Here is a 21,303-nt window from a genome sequence, read left to right as displayed (position 1 = left end):
GGCTGGGGTGCTCACTAGGGGCGAGAGGGAGGAGGGAGAAGGGACGGGTCCATGAGGGAGGGCACACCCTGGGCAGAGGCCCTGGAAGGAGAGAATCCGGAGAAACCTAGGAGGCCGAGTCCCGCTTCCTCCTGCCACCTGCTCTTTCTGTCCCCGGGAACCAAGGCCCCGGCGAAGGCTGGGGGCAGTCAGGGCTGGAAACAGCCGTCTGGGTACCAGGCTCAGAGCGGCCAAGGGCCTCGGCTTGGCTGAAGGCCCACGGGGCCCAGGGACGGTGGGCAACACGCCTGTCGCACGGACCATGAGGAGGCATGGAGGAAAGCGGGCTCCTGTCTCTCCCAAACCAGTCACCAGGGACAAGGAAGGTCACCCAGACCCCACTGACCTGGGCTGGCGGGAGCCTTGGGCTCGCCGGGCAGCGTCAGCAGCTCCTGGGAATGGAGGCGGAGCGGGGGCGGCTGTCCCGCAGGGAAACCTGGCCAGTGGCCCCTGCAAGGCCTGGGGCCTGCACATCCCCCGTGTCCGTGATCCCGGGACCCATGATGCTCCCTCATCAACTGCCATCGGAATCCAACCTGGGGGCTTGGCCGTTAAAGGGCCAGTGCTCCCGCCCACCTTGCTGCCTGCTTTGGGTGTGGGGGGGAGGGGGGGCATCAGTTCCTGCCACGTGGTCTGTTCCTCTACCGCCTCGTGGAAAGCCCTCCACTGTCCCTGTGACTAATATGGCTTCTCAAAAGCTAGGAGTCCTATGAGAAGGTGATGTTCTTTTTTTTAAAAATATATTTTATTGATTTTTTTACAGAGAGGAAGGGAGAGGGATAGTTAGAAACATTGATGAAAGAGAAACATCAATCAGCTGCCTCCTGCACACTCCCCACTGGGTGTTGCCCGCAACTAAGGTACATGCTCTAGACCGGAATTGAACCCGGGACCCTTGAGTCCGCAGGCTGACGCTCTATCCACTGAGCCAAACCGGTTAGAGCTCTTTTTATTTTTTATTTTTTGGAGAGAAACATCTGGTTGTTGTTCCACTTATTCATGTATTCATTGGCTGATTCTTTTTTTTTAAAATATATATTTTATTGATTTTTTTACAGAGAGGAAAGGAGAGGGACAGAGAGCTAGAAACATCGATGAGAGAGAAACATCGACCAGCTGCCTCTTGCACACTACCGGGGATGTGCCCGCAACCAAGGTACATGCCCTTGACCGGAATCGAACCTGGGACCTTTCAGTCCACAGACCGACGCTCTATCCACTGAGCCAAACCGGTTTCGGCTCATTGGCTGATTCTTAAAAAAAAAAATAAAAAAAAAAAAATATATATATATTTTATTGATTTCAGAGAGGAAGGGAGAGAGAGAAACATCAATGATGAGAGAGAATCATTGATCGGGCTGCAAACCCGGGCCTGTGCCCTGACCTGGAGCCGAACTGTGACCTCCTGGTTCATAGGGTGACGCTCAGCCCCTGAGCCACGCCCGTGGGGCTCTCTGGAAGCTTCTATCTCCCGGAGGAGGGCGATGAAACCAGGTTACCTGGGCACCTGGCTTGAGTTCTGAGCTCGGGGATCAGGGCCCTTGTCTCGCTCCACCTGCCGCAGGGGCGAGTTGGAGGCCTGCAAGCACTTGGGAGTTGGCGCTGGGACCCGGGGTGCACAGTTTGGGGGTACCCCGGCACTAGGTCTGGTAAACTCCCCCGGCTGAGTTTGGATTTGGACCCAGGGCCAGGGAAGCCAGCTGAGTCTTAACCGCGGCTGTGACCGGTTAGGGCTGGGGTTTCAGGCCGCGGCCAGCGGGGAGGCGGACCCAGGGCAGGCCGTGGCCGGAGGCGCCCTTCTCCCTCCGGAGCCGGTCAGGTTACCGTCTGGAGCCGCGGCCTCGCCTCCCCGAGTACAGGAGTGAGCAGAGGCCTCCGGGGCACAGAGAGGGTGGGGAGCGGCGCCCCACACCAGCTGCCGGGCTTCCCGGCCGGTGTCTATGGCAACCGCGCAGCTCCCTTCCCCGGGCGCGGCTCGTCTCAAACGCTCCGTCCTTTTGTTCGCACCGCGTCCGGAGTCGTGGTCGGTGTTCCCAGGTTCAGTCGGTAAATAACAGACTGCCTGTCACTCTGAGATGGGCTGGGGTGGGGCGCGGGGGAGACCCCCTCCAAGACGCTAAGACCCACGTGGGTAGTGGAGGGGCGCCCCGGTGTGTGTGTGTGTGGGGGGGTGGAATGCACGGGGTTTGGGGCCAGAACCGCGCTCCCGTCCGCCCGAGGCCTCTGAGCCCCGCCCCTTCCCGCGTGTGACTGCAGGTGATGGTACCTGGGACGTCACCCTGCAGACAGCAGAGCAGCCCGCTAGCTCCCATCGGCTCTCCTGGGTGCGGGCTCAGGAGGGAAGCAGGGGCGCCCCGCGGGAGCGCTGGTGGGCGCGGAGCCGGCGGTCGGAAGCCTCGGGAGCTCGCCGTCTTCGCTGCAGAGCGGGAAGGTAAGGGTCCCTGTCTCCTGTGGGGTCCCGAGCATTCATGGAGACGCTGCGCGGACGCCCTGCACGCGTCAGCTGCCGCCCTGAGCGCGCGACCGGGGAGGGACCGGAGCTCCGAAGAGACGTTGGGGCCGCCAGCCCTCGCTTCCCGGCGGAGAGCGCCGCTGCAGGGGGAGCTCAGGACGTGAGCCTTCGAGGGGGACCCTGGCCCTCTGCGGCGGTGTCTTCATACTTCAGTTTTTAGAAAGCGCGGGAGAAGAACGGCCTGCAACCGGTTACCTACGGGGCTAAGGCTTTTAGGCAGGAAGCACGTACTATGTACTGTTCCTTTAAGGCGTAGGGCCTGCCCGAGGCGTCCTGGCCCTCGTCGCTCCCCGTAGCGCCCCTCCGAGAGGCCGGCTTTGTGCGCTCGCCCCGCCCCGACGCCGCTGCGGCCCTTCGCGCACGCGCACTGCCGGCTCCGCGCCGCCTCATCGATCTCGGTCCGGCTCCCGCCCAGGCGGCGGCCGACGCGACTCCCGGGGCGCTCTGCCCGCTCCCGCCCGCCGCGGCCCCGCAGGTAAGCGGGGGGCGCCTGGGCCGCGGGCACGCGCGGGGGCCCGACGCCGTTGCACCCCAAACCGCCGCCGCCGCACGTGTTCCGGCGGGCCCGGCCTCAGCCCCGGTCCCGCCCGCCGGGCCCCTCGATGCAGACGCCCCGCGCGCCCATGCCGCCTCGCCTTCCGGGTACCCGCCTGCGCCCCTCTTCCGGCCGAGCGCGCGGCTCCTCTCCTCACCGGAGCCTCCCCCGCGGAGGTCCCGTCCCCCTCCCCCCACGGCCCCCAGCGGCTCCCGGGGACCTCCGGCGCCCACCGGGGCGGCCGCTCCCCAGGGGCCTAGTGAGGAGCCCGCAGCCCGGGGGCTGCGACGTCTCCCTGCAGCCAGCCTGCAGGCCCCCTCGTCTGCACGGCGCCTCCAAAAAACAAAAAACACCCCACGAGCCCCGGGCCTGGACGGGACGCGCACCCCGTCTGCCCTCCGCTGCGGGAGCGCCTGCACCCCGACTTGCTGGTCGGCCTGAGCCCGAGGCGGCCGGGCCCCGTCTCCCCGAGAGCCCCAGGCCTAGGATGGGGTTCGCTGTCGGGAAGGGGAGGCCCCCGCGGCGGGCCCCGAGCCTGCGACCCCTTCCAGTCTGGCCCCGGGAGCCACTCCGGGTGATGTGAAAAGACGCGCCCTCCGGTCACTTTCCTTCCCACCCAGGTCCGTGTACCGACCCTCCGGCCGGCCCGGCCTGGGCACTGCCTCCCGGGTGGGCCGGGCCGTGGAGGGCAGGTGAGCCCAGAGCGCGGGCGCCGGTGCGGGGTCGTCAGGTTGCCTCCTGTGTTCCCTCGCCCGTGGGCCTGGCCTCGGCCCTGGAGCTCAGGAACCTGCATTTTACCAGCGGCCGGAAGCACCAGGTTGGGGGGCTTGGCCGCAGGAGGTTGGGCGAACACCGTGGGCAGGCAGGGTGCCCGGGGGCCAACTCCCGTGGCCGTGGCCGTTCCCTTTCCCCACCGCCTTTCCAAGGAGCCCAGCTGCCTGAACAATTGCCCCCGGGAACCACCGAGTGTTTGTGAAAAGTGCCGGGCTTCACCCCCTCCCCCCAGGAGGAAACGTGGGGACCCTGTTAGAGGCCCAGTTGGTTTTGCGTGGATGCTGGGCTCGCCCAGGTGGGAGCGGACTGGCTGGAGGGGGAGGGGCTGGCATCCTCTCTCCTCACCTGAGGGCGGTTGCCTGGCCAGGCCGCACCTCCTGGTGGGCCTCAGCTTTTATGCTAACACGCGCTGTTCGGGCCCTGAAGCGCCCCTTTCTCCTCGGTGTCCCCACCGTGCTGGCCTCACCCTGTGTGGCCGGGCCTCCTCTGAGGCTGGGTTCTGGGAAATGGACTTTCTAGCCTGGTCCTTGGCTCCTCCCTCCCGGACTGGCCCAGCCCCCGAGGGGAAGGCCGCAGAAGGTAATCCAGAGGAGCCTTGGCCGCCCGCAGCCGAGTGCCAGCCCGCGTTCCCTGGCAGGGCTGCCCGCACCCCCCCCCCCCCCCACCACGCGGTGCAGCGGGCTCCGTCCGTCCTGGCCGCAGGTAGCCAGCCGTGCCGCCCTGCTCTGCACAGCTGTGCTGCGTTGTAATTCCTTTCCCTTCTGGGATGAAGACTTGGAGACTTGCTCTTTTTTGTGATGGCTGCCATTTCACTTCACTGGGCACGCTTTAGTTTTAAGCTGCGAGCGAGAACTTCCAGTTGCACACTCCTGAGCGGTGGGTGGGCCCAGCTTCCGGGGTTGGGTGGCCAGTGATGCTGGTGGCTCCCCTCCGAGTCCCCTGGTGCTTCTGCGAGGGCCGTTCCCATGGTCACGGTGAGACCGAATGGAGCGGAGGCTTTCCCTCCCAGCAGGCAGGGCCGGGGACCCTGTGTTTGCAGACACGGCTCTTAGCACGGTCCTCACCCGGGATGCATGAGGGTGTGGATGAGTTCCCAGCCTGTGCACCCGCAGCGCAGCCTCCTGTGATCTGGCCGTTCTTCCCGGACCAGAACCTCCAGTGGTTTATATGGCAGAAGGCCCTTTGAGGAGGAGAGCCTTGGGCGTGCTGGGCGTGCTGGGCGGGCGGCCGGGTGGGGCTGCATTCCGGGTGGGGCTGCATTCCCGAATTCCCGCAGACCCGCAGGTAACAATGGGAGGCGGCCTTGAAGGAGGGGCCTTTGATCACAGCTCCTGCCTGAGCCCCAGGGCAGCCTCAGGAAGCTTTAGGGATCAGGGTAACAGTCCGGTGCCTCCACTTGGCGCAGCGGATCCAGGCTCAGTAAGGTGGTCCCCTGGTTTTTACCCTTTTTCCTGGAAGTTACTTACAAAATGTGGTTTGCTGGTTGGCCTAGGTCCCCCACTGTAGGCTGCGCTTAGCCCAGAGCTCTTCCTGCTCTGAGTGTTGTGTGGAGCTGTGAACCCGTCCGCCTGCATCTCCCTGCTGCTCGGTGGGCCTCGGAGCCATGGCAACGGAGGAGAAGAAGCCAGAGACGGAGGCTGCCCGAGCGCAGCCCACCCCCTCGTCGTCGGCCACGCAGAGCAAGGCGAGTCCCTGGCTCCTGGGGAACTGAGGGGCACGAGGCTGCAGATGCTGGGGAGTGGCGCTGCAGTTCATCAGTGTGTGCCCGTCAGCGGTGCGGGTTTAGTCAGTGGCGGGCGGTTTTCCAGACCCGTCCCCTGGGGTGGGGCCTTAGCCACAACTCCGCTCCTCAGTCCGGTGAGAGTGTGGCCCGGCACCGCTGTCCTGCAGCACCCCTCGGCCACAGTTCCGATGCCTGGGCGGGTGTGCAGACCCCGCGGGCCTCTCACCGGGAGCAGCCTGCCGGTGTGCGTGGGGCTGCATGAGGGGCGGGCAGGCGGGCGCCGACCTGGTTGGCACAGGTGGGTGCTGGTGGTCTGGGTGGGGTGGGTTAGGGTGGTGGAGCCGAGGCTCTGAGGTGAGGCTGCGGAAGTAAGAGCTCAGGCTGGCTGTTCAGGTTGAGGGACACGCAGACAGCTCTGGTAGTCACGTGGTACAGGTTTGGCGCTCAGGCCGGAGGTCTCAGATTCAGGCTGACGGTTGACTTGATGGTGGTGGGCACTTGGGGCTGATGAACTGTTTCCTCACCAGCCTACACCTGTGAAGCCAAACTATGCTCTCAAGTTCACCCTGGCCGGCCACACGAAGGCCGTGTCCTCCGTGAAATTCAGCCCCAACGGGGAGTGGCTGGCGAGTTCGTGTAGGTATCAGCGGGGCCTCGGTGGCTGGGAGAAATGGGGTGTGTGTGTGTGTGGGGGGGGCGGCTTGCTCTCCGACACCCCTCTGTCGGTGCAGCATGGGTGTGCCTGCTAGCTTCCGTGTTTAACTGGGAGAAGCCACGCCCTGTTGAAATGGTGCCCGTTGCCGCTCCGTGGCAGTGGTTGGGCAGTGGTTGGGGAGTGGGAGGTACTGCCCGTTCTGTGGGTGGCATTCTTCAGGGTCCCTCACACTGTTCCCGGGGGCTCACATGGGAAAACCCAGATTTTGGACTCTGGGTGACTGGGCTCTTTGTTACTCCTTTCTTTCAGCTGCAGACAAACTCATTAAAATTTGGGGTGCCTATGATGGGAAATTTGAGAAAACAATATCTGGTCACAAGCTGGTAGGTATCAACTCTGCACACTGGTGGCTGCTGGACAGCGTAGCTCCAGCGATCACGTGGGTGGGGCCCCTTCCCAGGCCTGTGGAGTTACGTTGAGTTCCCCCCAAATTCTTTTTATTTTTTTAATATGTTTTTTATTGATTTTGGAGAGAGGGGAAGAGAGAGGGATAGAGAGAAAGATTGGCTGCCTCCTGCACCCCCCCACTTGGGCATTGAGCTGAAACCCAGGTTTGTGTCCTGACCGGGAATCACGTGGTTCATGGATCAGTGCCCAACCACTGAGCCACCTTGGCAGGCCCCCTCCAAATTCTTCTTGATAGTTATTTGCGTCTTCTCGTTTTTTCGAATACAAGTGAAAGTTTATTTAGAAAAGTCACAAAGGTAGAAAGAGTGAGCTCAGGGAACACGTGATAGCGGCAAAAGCAGGGCCCGGGGGCTTAGGAGAGAAAGGCATTCCACGACCCAGGTGCCTGCCCTCGACCGGGAATTGAACCCGAAACCCTTTGGTGCGTGAGCTGACACTAACCACTGAGCACACTGGCCAGAGCTGCCACCTCTTGCTTTTTTAAGCAAATGCCCCTGAGTCCCGGATGCGTTTCTGCCCACGAGGCCTGCAGCGCCACCAAGAGCGCGTAGCCGGGGGCCGGGCGGTGTCTCCGAGCTCAGCGCTGGCTGAGGACTTGCTTGCAGAGTGGGACGAGCTGTGTGTCCAGTTGGATGGGGGTGGGGGGGTGGGATTTGGCTTCTGCTGGTTAATTGTGTTTTGTCCCTCGAGATGGTGACCCTCTTGTCTTTTCTCCCCAGGGAATATCAGATGTGGCCTGGTCCTCGGATTCTAACCTCCTTGTTTCTGCCTCAGATGATAAAACCCTAAAGATATGGGATGTGAGCTCGGTAAGCCGAACTCGGGGTCCCCTCCTGGGGAAGCGTGTGTGGAGAGGGGCGGCTGGGGCAGCGGGTCCCCGGCGGCCTGGCTCTCCCAGGTGTGCATCGGTCGGCCTGGCCCCGCCGGCAGGCCCCGGGGTGACAGTCTGTCAATATTTCATTCTAGGGAAAGTGTCTGAAAACCCTGAAGGGACACAGTAATTACGTCTTTTGCTGTAACTTCAACCCGCAGTCTAACCTCATTGTCTCAGGCTCCGTAAGTGCTGGCCTCTTCGGGGTGGGGGTGGGCACAGAGGTGATCTGTGGGGTGTGGCAGTTTTGGGTTCGGAGGTCCCCTGTGACGTGGCCTCGATCTCTCCTTGTCTGCAGTTCGATGAGAGCGTGAGGATATGGGACGTGAAGACGGGGAAGTGCCTCAAGACCCTGCCTGCGCACTCGGACCCGGTCTCCGCCGTAAGTCCCTCTGCCTGGGAACTCCATCTCCGTCGAACCTGCGGGTGGAGGGTGACCCTGTGGAACTCAGTCTGTGGAAGGGCCGGTGGCTGTAGCGTGAGGGAGGGTGTTCCCAAATGGAACCTTCCGGTCCGGGGCGTTCAGTCCTGGGAAGTGTGACCAGGGTGCAGTGTGAGTTCAGAGTGGAGCCAGTAGCTCTGAGTGGTGGGTGGTCCTGGAGGCCGGTGGGATGGCCCAGTTGTGGTGAGAATCCCGGTTGTGGTGAGAACGGGTGGTGGGTGGGCCCGTCCTGCTCTGTGGGGTCCGAGCCCTGCCGTCCTGCAGGGGCCGCGCATGCACGGCCTTGTAGTCACACTGCACACAGGGTTGGTGCTCCACGAAAGCAGGGCTCCAGGGCTCCCCTGTGCCTCCATCTCACCTGGGAGCGGATCACGTAGCAGGAAGCAAGACCGTTCTAAAAGGTGTTATTTGTTGTAAGAAGGCTTATCCTGGGTACAGTCGGCTCAGGACTCAACAGGAAGAATAGGAATGCGTGTGAACTCTCACTCCTGGCAGTGCCACCCTCTTACTGGCACTGAGAGTCCATTGCGGGGAGAAGGAAAACCCCAAAGGTGAATCAGTCCCAGGAGAGGGACGTGTCAGAGTGGAACGTGTTTATAGGAAGGTGTGCCGCCCCCCCGCCCCCCAGCTGAGCTAGACTTAGAGATCAGGTCAATGGGGCCGAACCGCAGTTCACCTGGGGCCGGCAGCAGGTCCCCGCGGGGTTGGGAGCCGCCGGATCTCCTTCCTGTGCCCTCCGCAAAGCCACACCGCTCAGGAGGCCGTGCGTGGGGTCCCTGTCTGGGGCTTGGAGCAGTGGTGGGTGTCAGGCTGGTGCTCGGATGGCCGTGGGCGGGCACCTGGGTGAGAAGCCCCCAGAGTCCATTCTTAGGAGGCTACAGAGCTGGGGGGGGGGGGGAGGGTCCCCCCTGATTTCTTTGCTTTTGTAAAGCAATGTCAGGGGAAGTCATTTTTGGCTACGTTGGTCAGGCTGCCTTCACTGGGGTGGGGGGCGATGGCGACGACGGGGGCCGGATCCCGGACAGGACAGGCCCTCAGGAGTGGGCCTCCTGCGGCCGTGGTTTAGTTTCAGTCCGATTCAGTAAGTGATTGACTCCTCCGGACGGACTGCAGGCTGGTTTTCTTCTGTGGTTCCTCCTCCGTGGTGAGAGCCGTCCTCTACCTGCTCGCCGGCGGCTCAGGAAGCCAGCACCGGGGCAGCAGAGAGGGTCGCCCCGCACTCGGGCGGGGCCGCGGGGAAGAAGCCCGTGTCGCGGGCGTCAAGTCTTCCTCCCTCCCCCCCCTCAGGTCCACTTCAACCGCGACGGGTCCCTGATCGTGTCCAGCAGCTACGACGGGCTCTGGTGAGTGGAGGCCTCCCTCCCCTTGGAGACGCGTGCTTGTGAGCGTGGGCCTCGGGCGGAGCAGCGGGAGGCTGCGGACGGGTGGACCCCCAGTGAGCCTCGGGTGGTGGGTGCCTCCCTGAAGGGCCCCGCGAGGCCTGGACCAGACTGAGCGCCTGTAGACACTGACATGGACCTGCCAGGCACCGGGCCTGGGGGGGGGGGGGGGCGCTCACCGCTGAGGGGTCGGAGCCGCCTGCCCAGCGTCCACAAGGCGTCAGTCCCTAGTGGTGAACCCAGACACCCCACCGCAGGCAGCCGGGCGGCAGGGGGCCAGGGTGGCGGCATACCGTCAGTGCAGCCTTGGGGATCGTGGGCGTGGAGCTGGGGGGGGTGATGCATGTGTGCAGGGGTGAAGGCGCGGGAGAAAGATGCGCATGTGATGGTTTAGGTCAGTGATTGGCAGACTCGTTAGTCAAGAGCCAAATATCAACAGGACAACGATTAAAATTTCTTTTGAGAGCCAAATTTTTTAAACTTAAACTCTATAGGTAGGTACATTGTTATTAACTTAACCCTTTGCACTCGCTTGCTTTTTTCTCGATTCCTTTATTCTTCTCGGGATTTAATTTTTTAAATACCCCAGATTTTACAAAGTGCGGCAGTAGAATAAAAAACTGGAGTTTCTTTTCATACAAACTTATTTATTTGGATATTTTTATATTTCAAATTATTGATACATTTAAAGAGAGTAATTTTAATCTCTATAATTTTTCATGGTGTGATATTTTTTGAAACATTCACCCACATGAAGACCTGGTTTACATTCACATGTTTTCGCAAATATAAATCGTCTCTCTTCTTCCTCCTTTGATTTTTCTGTTAGAACAAACAACACAATCTTTGTGTTTTTTGTTAGGGTGAGGTGTGATTATATGGAGCTTTCCATCTAAACGTTGCTCTAAGTTAGTGGATAATAATCTACCCCTGGAAGTTAGTGTACCATCTCTGAATTCTCCAACAATATCATGTACTAGTTTCCTAATAAATTTCACATGCGTTATCGGTTTTTCATTTTTTCTTTTTTGGCATCAGTTGAGACGGCATTTACATTTTACTTGTCCTTTCATGCTAATGAAAACAAGAAAAGATACTGGAAAAATAGACAAAAATCCCCCTCCCCCCGCGGTGAAACTACGTGTCCAGTGTGGCTCGACGTACGAGCTGCTACCGATGCTAACCGTGTCGAGTCACACTCGACATCCGAGTGCAAAAGGTTAATTAGGGCACTCCTAAGCTGGCCTTTGCTAAAAACACAAGGGGCCAAAGAGCCGCATGTGGCTTGCGAGCCACAGTTTGCCGATCACTGGTTAGGTGAGTGGTCGCCGACCTCACGGACCACCGGTTGGTGACCGCTGGTTTAGATGAACTCAGCGGGCGGGTTCGGCGTAGCGCATCTGGGTGTTGGGAGGAGCTGGCCTGGGGCAGCCTCTGCTGCGTTGATGACCCGAGTGGGACTTGCCACGTACAAGGGAGAAAGTGTCGAGAAACTTGATCGCGTTCAGCGGAAACGAGACGGGAAGACAGGCCGCGCAGTGATAGGGGCGCCAGGAGGAGGGCGCCCAGTGTGGGGGGCCAGGCGGGGTGCCCGTGCGCGGAGGCCCCGCTGTGGAGGAGGAACTGGTGTACACGGGTCTGTGGCGTGTGCAGCGCCCATTCTGGTCCTTGGAACGTGCGAGAGGAGCTGTTGAGTGGACGAGTGACGCGGGACAGTGCGAGAAGCGTGTTCTCTCTAAAGCGGTTTGATTAGAGCGGCCACGCACGCCACTAGCTGTGACTTGTTTCTTCACAACTTGTTTGCTTTGCAGCCGGATCTGGGACACCGCCTCTGGCCAGTGCCTGAAGACGCTGATCGGTGAGCCGCGCTGGCCCCGGGGGCTCTCCTCTGAGGTTCCGGGAGCCCCCTTCTCGGTCCTGGGTCTGCCCCTCCGGGAGGATTTCCCTCCTCTGCCCTCCTTCCCGACTAACGGGCTGGCCCCGCCCTGCCCTCTGAAGGACCTGAGCGCTCTGCCTGTGCCTGGCCGGCCCTGGTCTTCGGCCTCGGGGCCCTTCCTAGTCATTCCTGGGGCGGTTGTGATTGCGCCTCGCCCTCCAGCCGTGCTCGGAGGAGGGGCATGGAGGAGCCTGGAGCAGAGGCCCTGAGGTCACTGCGGGCGCGTTAGAGGAGGGGGGCGGCTCTGGGCCGGGGTGTCCTGGAGTGGGATGCCGTGGGCGGGGCTGCAGGCCTGCTGTGCCTGTGAGCAGGTTGCCATGGGCCTGGGAGGCTGTGGGGAGGGCGTCCGCCCTGGAGGCTGTCAGTCAGGGCGTGTCGCTGTTTAGGAGCCTCATCCCCTGAGTCAGCCTGGAAGTCTTCGCAGTTTTAGGTCAAAGGGGAGCCAGTGCAGCCGGCAGCCACAAGGAGGGGCTGGCCAGGGGGTTGTGCGCCCCTAAGCTCCCTCCCGAGGCTGCCGTGGAAGCATGTAAGGCGGGGGCTCAGGCCGCCCAGCTCGCCTCCCGCCTGCAGGGCTGGTCCCTGAGGCTCCCAGCTCCTCGGTCCTCGCAGGGGCTGTTCTGTGCGCCGGTGTCTGAGACTCCTCTAAGACCCAGCCAGGCTGGTCATGGCCCTGCCAGGCCTCACTTTTTTTTTGTTAATCCTCACCCGAGAATATTTTTCCATTGATTTAAAAGATACATATTTTTACTGATTTCAGAGAGGCAGGGAGAGGGAGAGAGAGAAACATCAGTGATGATAGAATCATCGATTGGCTGCCTCCTGCATGGCCCTGACTGGGGCTGGAGCCCACAACCTGGGCTTGTGCCCTGACCCAGAATCGAACCAGTGACCCTTCGGTCCTTGGGCCGACGCTTGAACACTGAGCCAAACGGGCCAGGACAGGGGCGTCCTGACTTCCCGCAGCCCGCAGCCCGACAGGCGTCTTTCCAGGGCGGCTGGTGTAGCTCCTCTGCTCTCTGTTAAGCAGTTATGTGGACCTTTGATCTGCTCGGCCACCCCGCAGCGGGCGGAGACCGAGGCCCGAGAGGCTAACCAGCCTAAGGCAGCCGCACCCCGGCACCTGGGGAAGGCGGGCAGCGGGCAGTGGTTCCCGGTCCCGTTTCTCAGTCCAGGTCTAGGAGGTAGAACCTTCTGGACTTGAGCACATAGTCCCGCTGATGCTGTGCTCAGCGCTGGGTTGGGCTGTCGGTGCCCCTCATCTCGCCTGCGTCACCCGCCGGCCTCCCAGTGCGGCCCCTGGCACCGAGGGGCTGGCGGCCTCACGCCTTCCCGTGCCTTTCCAGTGACTTGGACCAGCCCGCAGCACAGGCCCCAGGTGCCCATCAGACAGGCTCGGGTTCTCCGAAGTGGTAATGCCACTCCCCTGGCACCCGCACCAGGTGCAGGCTCCCGGTCCCCTCGCCCGGCCGGGAGGCGCGGCACTGTCACTGTCACTGTCACGTGGCACAGAGGCCTCCTGGGCTCGGAGTGCTGAGCCCGGCCGGCGGTGAGGGGGATGCTCAGCCGTGGTGGCTCCGACCCTGTCCCCGGGCCGCCGGGGCTCAGACGCAGCAGTGGGTGTAACGGGGCGTTTTTCTGGAGGAACTCACAGATCTTTAGCTAAAACGGTCACGGAAGAACCTGAGAGCATCCACCCGATCGTTTGTGTGTCCTCACACCCCGCCTGCCTGGCGTGTGCGGGTGTTTCACGTGAGGAAGCTGATCCTGGATCACCCACTGCCCGTGGATGGGGGGCTGGCACCCCGAGTGTGCACCGCTGCGGGCCCTGTGCTCCCCACGCCCTCGCGTCGGAGGTGACGGCCCCACAGGCCGTGGGCTGCACAGGACGAGCAGCTCTCACGGGGCCACGAGGGGCGGTGTTGGCACCGGTGGCGGTGGCCTCACCTGAGGGTCCTGAGCAGCGATGGGGGTTTCCTGCCCGCTGGGCCCGAGCCCTGTCTCAGCCCCCGTTCCCCGCAGATGACGACAACCCCCCGGTGTCCTTCGTCAAGTTCTCCCCGAACGGCAAGTACATCCTGGCGGCGACCTTGGACAAGTGAGTGCGCCCACCTGCCCCGCAGCATTCCTTCCGCGGGGCCCTTCCCCTCCCTCCCCCACCCCAGCTGCAGGATGGGGGTCAGGCTGAGCTGCGGCCTGGTTCTGTGCCGTGTCCCCCTCACGCCTGGGCGCAGATTGCCCCGTCAGCCCGATGGCCGCCTCCCCTGGCTGTTACGCGTTGGGCCCTTGGGGGGGTGGCTTGCTGGGCCCGGCTTCCCAGTGCCGTCCTGAGAGGCCGCAGCGCCCTGTGGGGCCTCTGCTCCAGGAGGCGGGTGCTGTGCTGAAGTCGGGTGGGGCTTTCTGGAACCAGGTCCCCACGTCCCTCTAGCGGGCATGAGATGACCCCTCAGTGATGTGGGAGCAGCCAGCAGCTTCCTTTCAAAATGTCTTTGAGCCAAATATTTGGGGTTCTCGCGCTGTGCTCTGGGGTGTCCTCAAATCCCACTGCTGGCACCGGCACCTGCACGTGGGGGGGTTCCAGCCTGCAGAGGGCGCAGTGACAGCAGCCAGGCCCCCCCAGCAGCCGGGGAGCGTGTGTGACCCCCTCTTTCCTTCCAGCACCCTGAAACTCTGGGACTACAGCAAAGGGAAGGTGAGCAGTGGAGACGACGCGCCGGGCCGGGTGTGCGGAGGCCGGGCGGGGTTTGGTGATGGCTGAGCTGAGCAGGACCTGCAGCTGGGGGCGCTCAGAGAGCCATGTTCATCGAGTTGGTTTGGTGCAAATTTCTCCAAGACGTGGGTTTGCTGGCACGTCAGCTCTGACCACGTGGGTTTGTGCTGCGGGCATTTGAGTGCTTTTCAGGATGACTTCCGGTTAGCTTTAAAGGGCCGGCACTCAGAATCCGGGGAATTGTCCAGGAGGCGGGGCCGCCGCCCTCTGACCGTGCACGTTCCTTTCAGTGCCTGAAGACGTACACCGGGCACAAGAACGAGAAATACTGCATATTTGCGAACTTCTCCGTGACGGGGGGGAAGGTGAGTTTCTCGCCGTCCGTCCCAGTGCCCTCCTGAGAGGCCCTGCCGAGGGGCGGGTGCTCAGGTGCTTTCTGTGCACACAAAAATACACAAAAAAACCCCCGAAAACGAAGCCACACGCTGCAAAGTGGTGGTGGCTGTCACTCAGAAAGGGGATGTCGTGACTCGGGTGCTCCTGGGCCTGCCGGCTCTGTAAGTCGGACCCGGCATAGCTCCCGGGAGCGGCGGGCATGGGCAGGCGTCTGAGTGGTCGCCTAGCAGGCCATGCCGCCCAGAGCCGGGCCCCAGGCCTGCCCGCCTCAGTCCAGGGGAGTGGGACTGAGGAAATGGGACATTCAGCTGAAATGTAAGCGACACAAAACTATAAAGTGGTAATTGAAGAAAACATTTTACATCCTCGATGCCCGCTGTGTGCGGCTCTTCCTGAGTGGCGAGCAGGAGGGGGGCAAGGACGGGGCTCAGTGCGGGAGGGAGGGTGAGTTCGGGGCTATGGGAACTCCCCTCACCTCGTCCCTGTCTGCCCAGTGGATCGTGTCCGGCTCGGAAGACAACCTGGTGTACATCTGGAACCTGCAGACCAAGGAGATTGTGCAGAAGCTGCAGGGCCACACAGGTGAGCTGCGCTCGGCCGTGCTCGCAGCGAGGCGGGTGTGTGTGGCCTGAGGCCGCCTCTGTCCTGGGCTCTCTGGTGGCCTGGGGGCCGCCCATTGGGGAGCCGCCGGCCAGCGCCAGGTCCTGGCTTCCACCTCTTCCCCTCGGCTGCCTGGCTGCCTGGCCTCGTCCATGCGGCTCTGCGGCTTCTCGGTGCGGGCGGCCCGTGCCCAGCGTGTCCGGGAGTGAAGTCGCCCGCTGTCCATTGCAGGGCCCCAGCTCTGTCTCCCAGGCAGGCCGTTCCGCAGGGCTCTGGGTCCCTCCACCCCTCACTGGCCCCTCGGCACTCGGGCTGCGCCTGCCCCAGCTGCCTGTCCCCCCTGCATCCCACCTTCTGTAGTCAGTGCAGAGGGGGGTGTCCCCGAAAAGCAGCAGCACCCCCACATGGCTACACCCAGAGGTGGAGGGGCACCGACGTGGCCTGCTCCTCCCTGGGCTCGGCACTCTGCTCCTCTGAGGGCGTGGGGGAAGGTCAAGTTCAAGTTCGGGTTCAGCCTTTGTAAATCTGGTGCATCGAGCTGGCCGAGCCCAGGTGCCAGCTGCTGTGATGGCACACACTTGCCTCCTGTGACAGCAGCCCCGGAGGGCTTAGGCCAGGCGGCGGTGGAGGGTGGGCGTGGGCTCAGCCCCGGTGAAGACTATTGTCCAGGCAGAGACCACCTGTGACCCAGCCTGGTGTGGCCTCTGCCCGCAGCGCCCGAGGCCTGTCAGGGACAGGCTGTGTGAGTCCGTGGTCAGCGCTGGGGGGAGCCGCCCTGGGCTTGTCGCAGGTCCCTGCGCAGGGCGGGCGCGTGTGGACTGTCTCTTGTTTGCAGACGTCGTCATCTCGACGGCGTGCCACCCGACGGAGAACATCATCGCCTCGGCCGCGCTGGAGAACGACAAGACCATCAAGCTCTGGAAGAGCGACTGCTAGGCCCGCGCCGAGGCCCGGACGCTACCGATCGGCAGGGCGGAGCCCGGGGTTCCCCTCATCCAGGCTGGGGACGGGGGCGGGGCCTGGACCCCTCTGAGGACCATTAGGCCGAGGGGAGAGGTCCCACCAGAAAGTTCTAGAAGGTGACGTTCTTGCCAGTTCCTCTGGCTGGGAGGAGTTCCCAGTCTCTCTTGTGTTCCGTCAACAAGACTTTTCATTTTTGTTTCGGAAGGTGAGGCGAAGTTCAGTTTATCGCCGTTTTCCCCAGGAAATGTTCTGTGCTGTTTTTGGTGTTTTATTGCCCGTGCCAGCGCTGTGACCGGTCGCCTCGGCCTCTGCCCGGCCTCCGCAGTCCGGGCTGGCCAGTCGGCCCTGCCCGACACGGTCGCACGGCGCCGGCCCTGCCTGTAGTCGTTCCCGTGTGGGTGTCTGGAACCCAGACCCCGTGAGGCTGTGTCTGTGAACCTCGTGCTCGGGGGCTCGGTGCTGGTGTGTGGAGTCCACGCAACACGCCGCGCCTCAGGCCGGACGCAGAGGCCCTGGGCTGGTGTGGCAGCGGCCCCGGGCACCTTGTCCCTGCGTGTTGCAGGTGAGCGGACTTGGTCCAGGACTGGGCCTGCACTTTAACACTGTGCACGGGGCGGGGACGAGCTCTCCGGGAGGCTAGCTGAGACGGCGCCCGCCCTGAAACGTCCTGCTGAACGTTGCGGATGGCTCTCGGGACGGCTGGGGGGCAGGAGGCCCCGGCACCTCAGTTCCCGGCGCAGGCTCTCCTCCGAGGGACCCGCTGGTGGTTGGCCTCTTGCTGGCCTGAGGACCGGCAGGCTTCTTGGAGTCCTTGGCGGCAGGGAGCAGGGTGTCTGTCATCCACCTGCCTGGCCCTCCCGGCGGCCCAGCCCGGGCAGCAGTGGGCATGAGGCCAGGGCTGCAGAGCAGTTTTGTGGCAGCGGCTGGTTCCTGGGGACCCCTGCATGTAGCAAGGCCCCCCCCCCCCCCCCCCCCGCCCTGGGTTCGAACCCAGTCTGCAGCATTGAGACCTTCGGGGGAGGCGTGAGGGAGGTGTGGTCCCACTGCGGCTGGGTGAGCAGACGGCTGACATCCATTCACAGCCTGGGTCTCAGCCCCTGAGGCCTGGGCCCTGGTTTGGGGGTTCGGGACGGTGCCTAGTGGTGGATGGGCTGTTAAGAAGTGGGGGCCGCCCTCAGACAGGCCTCCTGGGAACCCCCTGGTGGCCACTGTGGCTCAGGGCGAGTGTGACAGGTCTGAAGGCACCTGGGGCGGCAGCCACAGACCGTCCTTGGACGTGAACGTGCTCGTGGCTTGTCTGTCTTTGGGGTGAACGGCCGCAGGGAGAGGGTGATGGCTCGGCCGGCCGGCTTATAGCGTCCTGACAGGAGAGCTGAGGCCCGGGGCTTGGCTGGTGGCTCCCGGGGGAGGTCGTTCCTTGTTTTGTTGGTTCCGGGGTCGGTTTGCCCCGGGAGGAGGGGTGTGTACGCAGCACCGTGTCCTGAATATAGTGTATTTTTTCTACATTGGAATTCTCTGTTGTAGATTTATGTAAAAACACATTCACTTTTTGGAAATAAAGATTTTCATGTCTTGTATTTTTGTCCCCTGAGCATCTTTTACCTTCGTGTGTAGCTGTTACGGGGGTGGAATTGCTGAGGGCCTGTTACAGCTGGGGCCTTGGGCGAGAGTTCATGGCCTTTTAAAAACTAGCCTGTACTACTCTGAAGGTTATCGCAGGGAACGTGACAACGAGGGAGAGTGGAGACCCTCACGCCCGTCCTCCAGCTCCGGCGACGGCGCCTCTGCTGCCTGTGCCCCTGCCCGTTCCTGCAAGTCGCAGGGGTTTCATTCTCTAGGCAGCAATACGTAGAATCTCTAAAAGAAGTTTCTTTATAAAAAGTATATTTTTATTGATTTTAGAGAGGAAGGGAGGGAGAGAGAGAAACATCAATCGGCTGCCTCCTGCCGCCGCCCCCACTGGGGATCGAGCCTGCAACCAAATCGAACTGAGACCCGGCTCACAGGGCAGCACTGGGCCACTGGGCCACTGAGCCACACCAGCTGGGCTAAAAAGCATTTCTCCCAAAACCGTAGCACACACCACAGTCACACCTGAAGCAGTCTTCAGTCAAGTATTCGCTAGCCAGATTTCCCAGTTGCCTTAATATAGTAGTCGGCAAACTCATTAGTCCACAGAGCCAAATGTCAGCAGTACAACAATTGAAATTTCTTTTGAGAGCCAACTTTTTAAAACTTAAACTATATAGGTAGGTACATTGTTATTAATTAGGGTACTCCTAAGCTGCCCTTTGCAAAACACTCAAGGGGCCAAAGAGCCACATGTGGCTCGCGAGCCGCAGTTTGCCGACCACCGCCTTAATATCTAAAAAAGTACATATGGCCCTGGCTGGTTTGGCTCAGTGGATAGAGCGTCGGCCTGCAGACAGAAGGGTCCCAGGTTCGATTCCGGTCAAGGGCATGTACCTTGGTTGTGGCACATCCCCAGTAGGGGGTGTGCAGGAGGCAGCTGATCGATGTTTCTAACTCTATCCCTCTCCCTCTCTGTAAAAAATAAAAAAAAATCAAAATTAAAAAAAAGTATATATGTCCACATGCTCCACAAAAATGAAAGATAAAAAAGCCGACAAACTAAGGTGTATACACACGTCTGTGTGTACATGTCCGTGTGCTCATACACGTTCATGGTGTGAACTGCCCTGGCGAGGCCTGCCTGTGGGTGGTGGTTGATCTCCAGCTGCTCCGTGTCCCTCCCCTGACCAGGAGGCCAGGGCTCCCCTGCAGGCCCGGGGCTGCGCCTGGTCGCCCTGCTCCTGCTCCGTCCAGAAGCTCCGTGGCTGGAATTGTCACCACCAGTTCAAAGAATTCAAATACCAAACCGACCCAGGAAACAAAGCAACCAGAGGTACATACACACACGTGTCCGTGTACACGTGCTGAAGGGAATGTGCAAATGGATTCAAAACGGGCAGGAGTGGCGGAAACCCGCAGGGCAGCAGTGCTGTCCCCTGGGCACGGCTTTGGCATCTCCGAGGTGACACTTGTCCACTCCCCAGGCTCCCCGCACAATGGCGGAGGCTCCAGAGGCAGAGGGCCTGCAGGGAGGGCACCAGCTAGCCCTCTGACTTTTGGCCAAAGTCTCGGTGGCAGTTCTTCCTGGAAGACTGACTACCCGTCAAAAGGCTGGTGCGCCGGGAGGGAGGTTCGGAGTGAGACCCCCGCAGGTGGTGAAGGCGCCCTGGCCTCCGTGTGCTCTTGTCAGTGAAAAGGGAGAAAAAACAGTGGTTAGATGCCACGAAGTAGGTGGCAATGCCTTAACCGTATGCGTGTTGTTAGGCCCGAGAGCCTCTTCCATCCTTGTCAAGGGGAGTGCTAACCTTCTCTCCTTTCATACAACACAACTGGGCCATGGCGCCGTTGGTTATTTAAAGACCTCTACTCCCATCACTTTTAGACTATGGTGACTTTATATACATGTCTCAGAGACATGAGAGCGAGCACTCCCATCCTACAAAGACCACAGAGTCTACATTAAAACCGTCCAAATCCGTTTTAGCGTGTGGAAAAGCCTCTCTTTTTTCGTGCTCTAATATATGCATAAATACAGCCAATCAAAGGCCGCGAGGAACACCCGGAAGTCCCGTGTCCTACAGCAAACCAGATTCCCCCGGAAACAAAACAGCAACGCGACTCTCCAACGGTCGGGAACTGGCTCGGAACTTTCTGCGGAAATGGAAGTGGTTTGTAGCGAATCAGAGGACGAGGAAGGAAGCTCGGCTCCACGGACTTCCGGACGCAGCCCTGCGCTTGGAACTGTGGGTGCTCGGGGCGCTGGGACCTGAGGGACGTCGCCCGCCCGCGCTCCGCGCCCGCCCTTCTCGGCTTCTGCGCATGCCCGGCGCTGTCTCGGGGTTGTGGGTTCGAGCCGCAGCCGGGTCAGTCTGCGCGGAGCTGCCCCCGCTTCTCCCGCCCGCCCTTCCCTCGGGGTTTAAGTGCGACGCCTCGGGTGCTGGCCGTCCCGCAGGGTGGACGACGGGCCGCAGGGCTCCCGCCGGCCTCTTCCGCGCGAGCCGCGGCCCATCCCCAGGCGGCGAGGCGGGGCCTCCGGACGGCTGCGGGCGCGCGTCCCCGGGCGGCCCGCGTGTGCTGCGGGTGCGGGGGCCGCGGGAGACTTGCGAGTGCGCGCAGGACGTGCATGTGTGAGTGCACGTGTGTGCATGTACATGTGCACACGTGCGGGCACGCCCACGTGTGCAGAATCCTGTGTCCATGCACAACTAGGCGTCCACACACGCGTGCAGAGACAACACAGAAGGGCGTGGGCGGAAGGGGTGGCGCAGCGGGCCGGCTGGACACTGGGAAGGTTCAGGGAAGCCCTTGAGGGACAGGTAGCGAGCCCCTGGCCGCACGGGGACACCGCCCACCTTTGCGGAGTCTGTGGAGGGAATGGAGGTGAGAGCGGGACCGGAGGGCGTCCGGAGGGAGAGGCTGTGACGGAGATCGCGCCTGGAGGCCTGGCTGAGCGCCTACTGTGTGCCGAGGCCTGGGTCGCCCTGCACAAGTGTCTCTCGCTTCACTCCCACATCCCACGAGGGAGCGGCCCTCGGCACCCCCGCTCTACAGCTGCAGACAGAGAGGCCCGAGAGGTTGGTTAATTGTGCAAAATTACACTTCCGCTGGGGCAACAGGTGGGTGTGAGCCCGGCTGTGGGCGAGGCCAGGCGCGTCTTACTTGGGGGCCCCGGATCCCATGCCCCGCCTCGGGCCTCGGGCCTGGGCCCCTGGGGTCTGGTCACAGGCGGGGTTCCATGGGGGTGCCGGGTCCCAGTGACGTCTCCTGCCCCGTGGCCAGGCCATGATGGGCCTCCCCTTCCTTGGGGCTGCGGCTCCTGGTCCCCATGGGTTTGGACAGAAGGGCCGCTGGCCCCTCGGAGCCCCAGACCAGGCCTGGCGAGCTTTAGGATGAAACCTGAGATCAAAATGCTGATTCCAGGCCCCCCCCCCGAGTCTGGGGCCTGGACCAGGCCTAGGGGTCTGCATTTAGGAACCCTATTGCCCCCTCCCCACCCGGCAGCCTGTCTTTGCTCTGGGCACGTGGCGATGACCAAGATGTGGGGAGCATCTGGAGGCTAAGGCAGAGGGCTGCACGGGCCGAGGACCAGGCCGGAGGACCTGAGGCAGGGCCCCTCCCGGGTGGGATCCGCTGACCTGTGTGACCGCCAGGACGCGGAACCAGCCGACACCTGCCCCTTCGCCGCGGCCTCAGGGCGGAGCCCGTGCCCGCTCGGACCTGGTGCTCCCGAG

At 62.1% G+C, this 21,303-nt stretch overlaps 1 protein-coding gene across 4 annotated transcripts; it reads left to right on the top strand.

Annotated features, from left to right (window-relative positions):
• Window positions 1–1,384: 1,384 nt before the first annotated feature.
• On the top strand, window positions 1,385–17,577 carry WDR5 (WD repeat domain 5). 4 transcript variants are annotated; one of them, XM_079790033.1, is made up of 16 exons: window positions 1,386–2,085; window positions 2,296–2,470; window positions 2,802–3,026; window positions 5,353–5,544; window positions 6,111–6,219; window positions 6,548–6,621; window positions 7,426–7,515; window positions 7,673–7,762; window positions 7,876–7,959; window positions 9,307–9,362; window positions 11,210–11,256; window positions 13,354–13,429; window positions 13,990–14,023; window positions 14,332–14,406; window positions 14,932–15,019; window positions 15,873–17,577. In XM_079790033.1, the coding sequence occupies exons 4-16, from the start codon at window positions 5,464–5,466 to the stop codon at window positions 15,971–15,973; spliced, it is 1,005 nt and encodes a 334-aa protein (XP_079646159.1). In that variant the 5' UTR covers window positions 1,386–2,085; window positions 2,296–2,470; window positions 2,802–3,026; window positions 5,353–5,463; the 3' UTR covers window positions 15,974–17,577. The 4 variants fall into 4 exon arrangements, with proteins under 4 accessions (XP_079646161.1, XP_079646159.1, XP_079646158.1 ...); XM_079790032.1 differs by having other exon boundaries at window positions 1,386–2,470; XM_079790035.1 differs by lacking the exon at window positions 2,802–3,026 and having other exon boundaries at window positions 1,385–2,470.
• Window positions 17,578–21,303: the final 3,726 nt, after the last annotated feature.

Source organism: Cnephaeus nilssonii (assembly GCF_951640355.1).
Source record: "Cnephaeus nilssonii genome assembly, chromosome: 14".
NCBI lineage: Eukaryota > Metazoa > Chordata > Mammalia > Chiroptera > Vespertilionidae > Cnephaeus > Cnephaeus nilssonii.
Note: the sequence above shows the minus strand (reverse complement) of the source record. Positions and strands in the feature narration are given on the sequence as shown.

Bases quoted from the DNA above. Each gene is read 5' to 3' on its own strand.
- WDR5 (XM_079790035.1), top strand. From the start codon at position 5,464: ATGGCAACGGAGGAGAAGAAGCCAGAGACGGAGGCTGCCCGAGCGCAG. The intron at 5,545-6,110 runs GCGAGTCCCTGG...TTTCCTCACCAG, and splicing joins CGTCGGCCACGCAGAGCAAG to CCTACACCTGTGAAGCCAAA. The intron at 9,363-11,209 runs GTGAGTGGAGGC...TTTGCTTTGCAG, and splicing joins AGCAGCTACGACGGGCTCTG to CCGGATCTGGGACACCGCCT.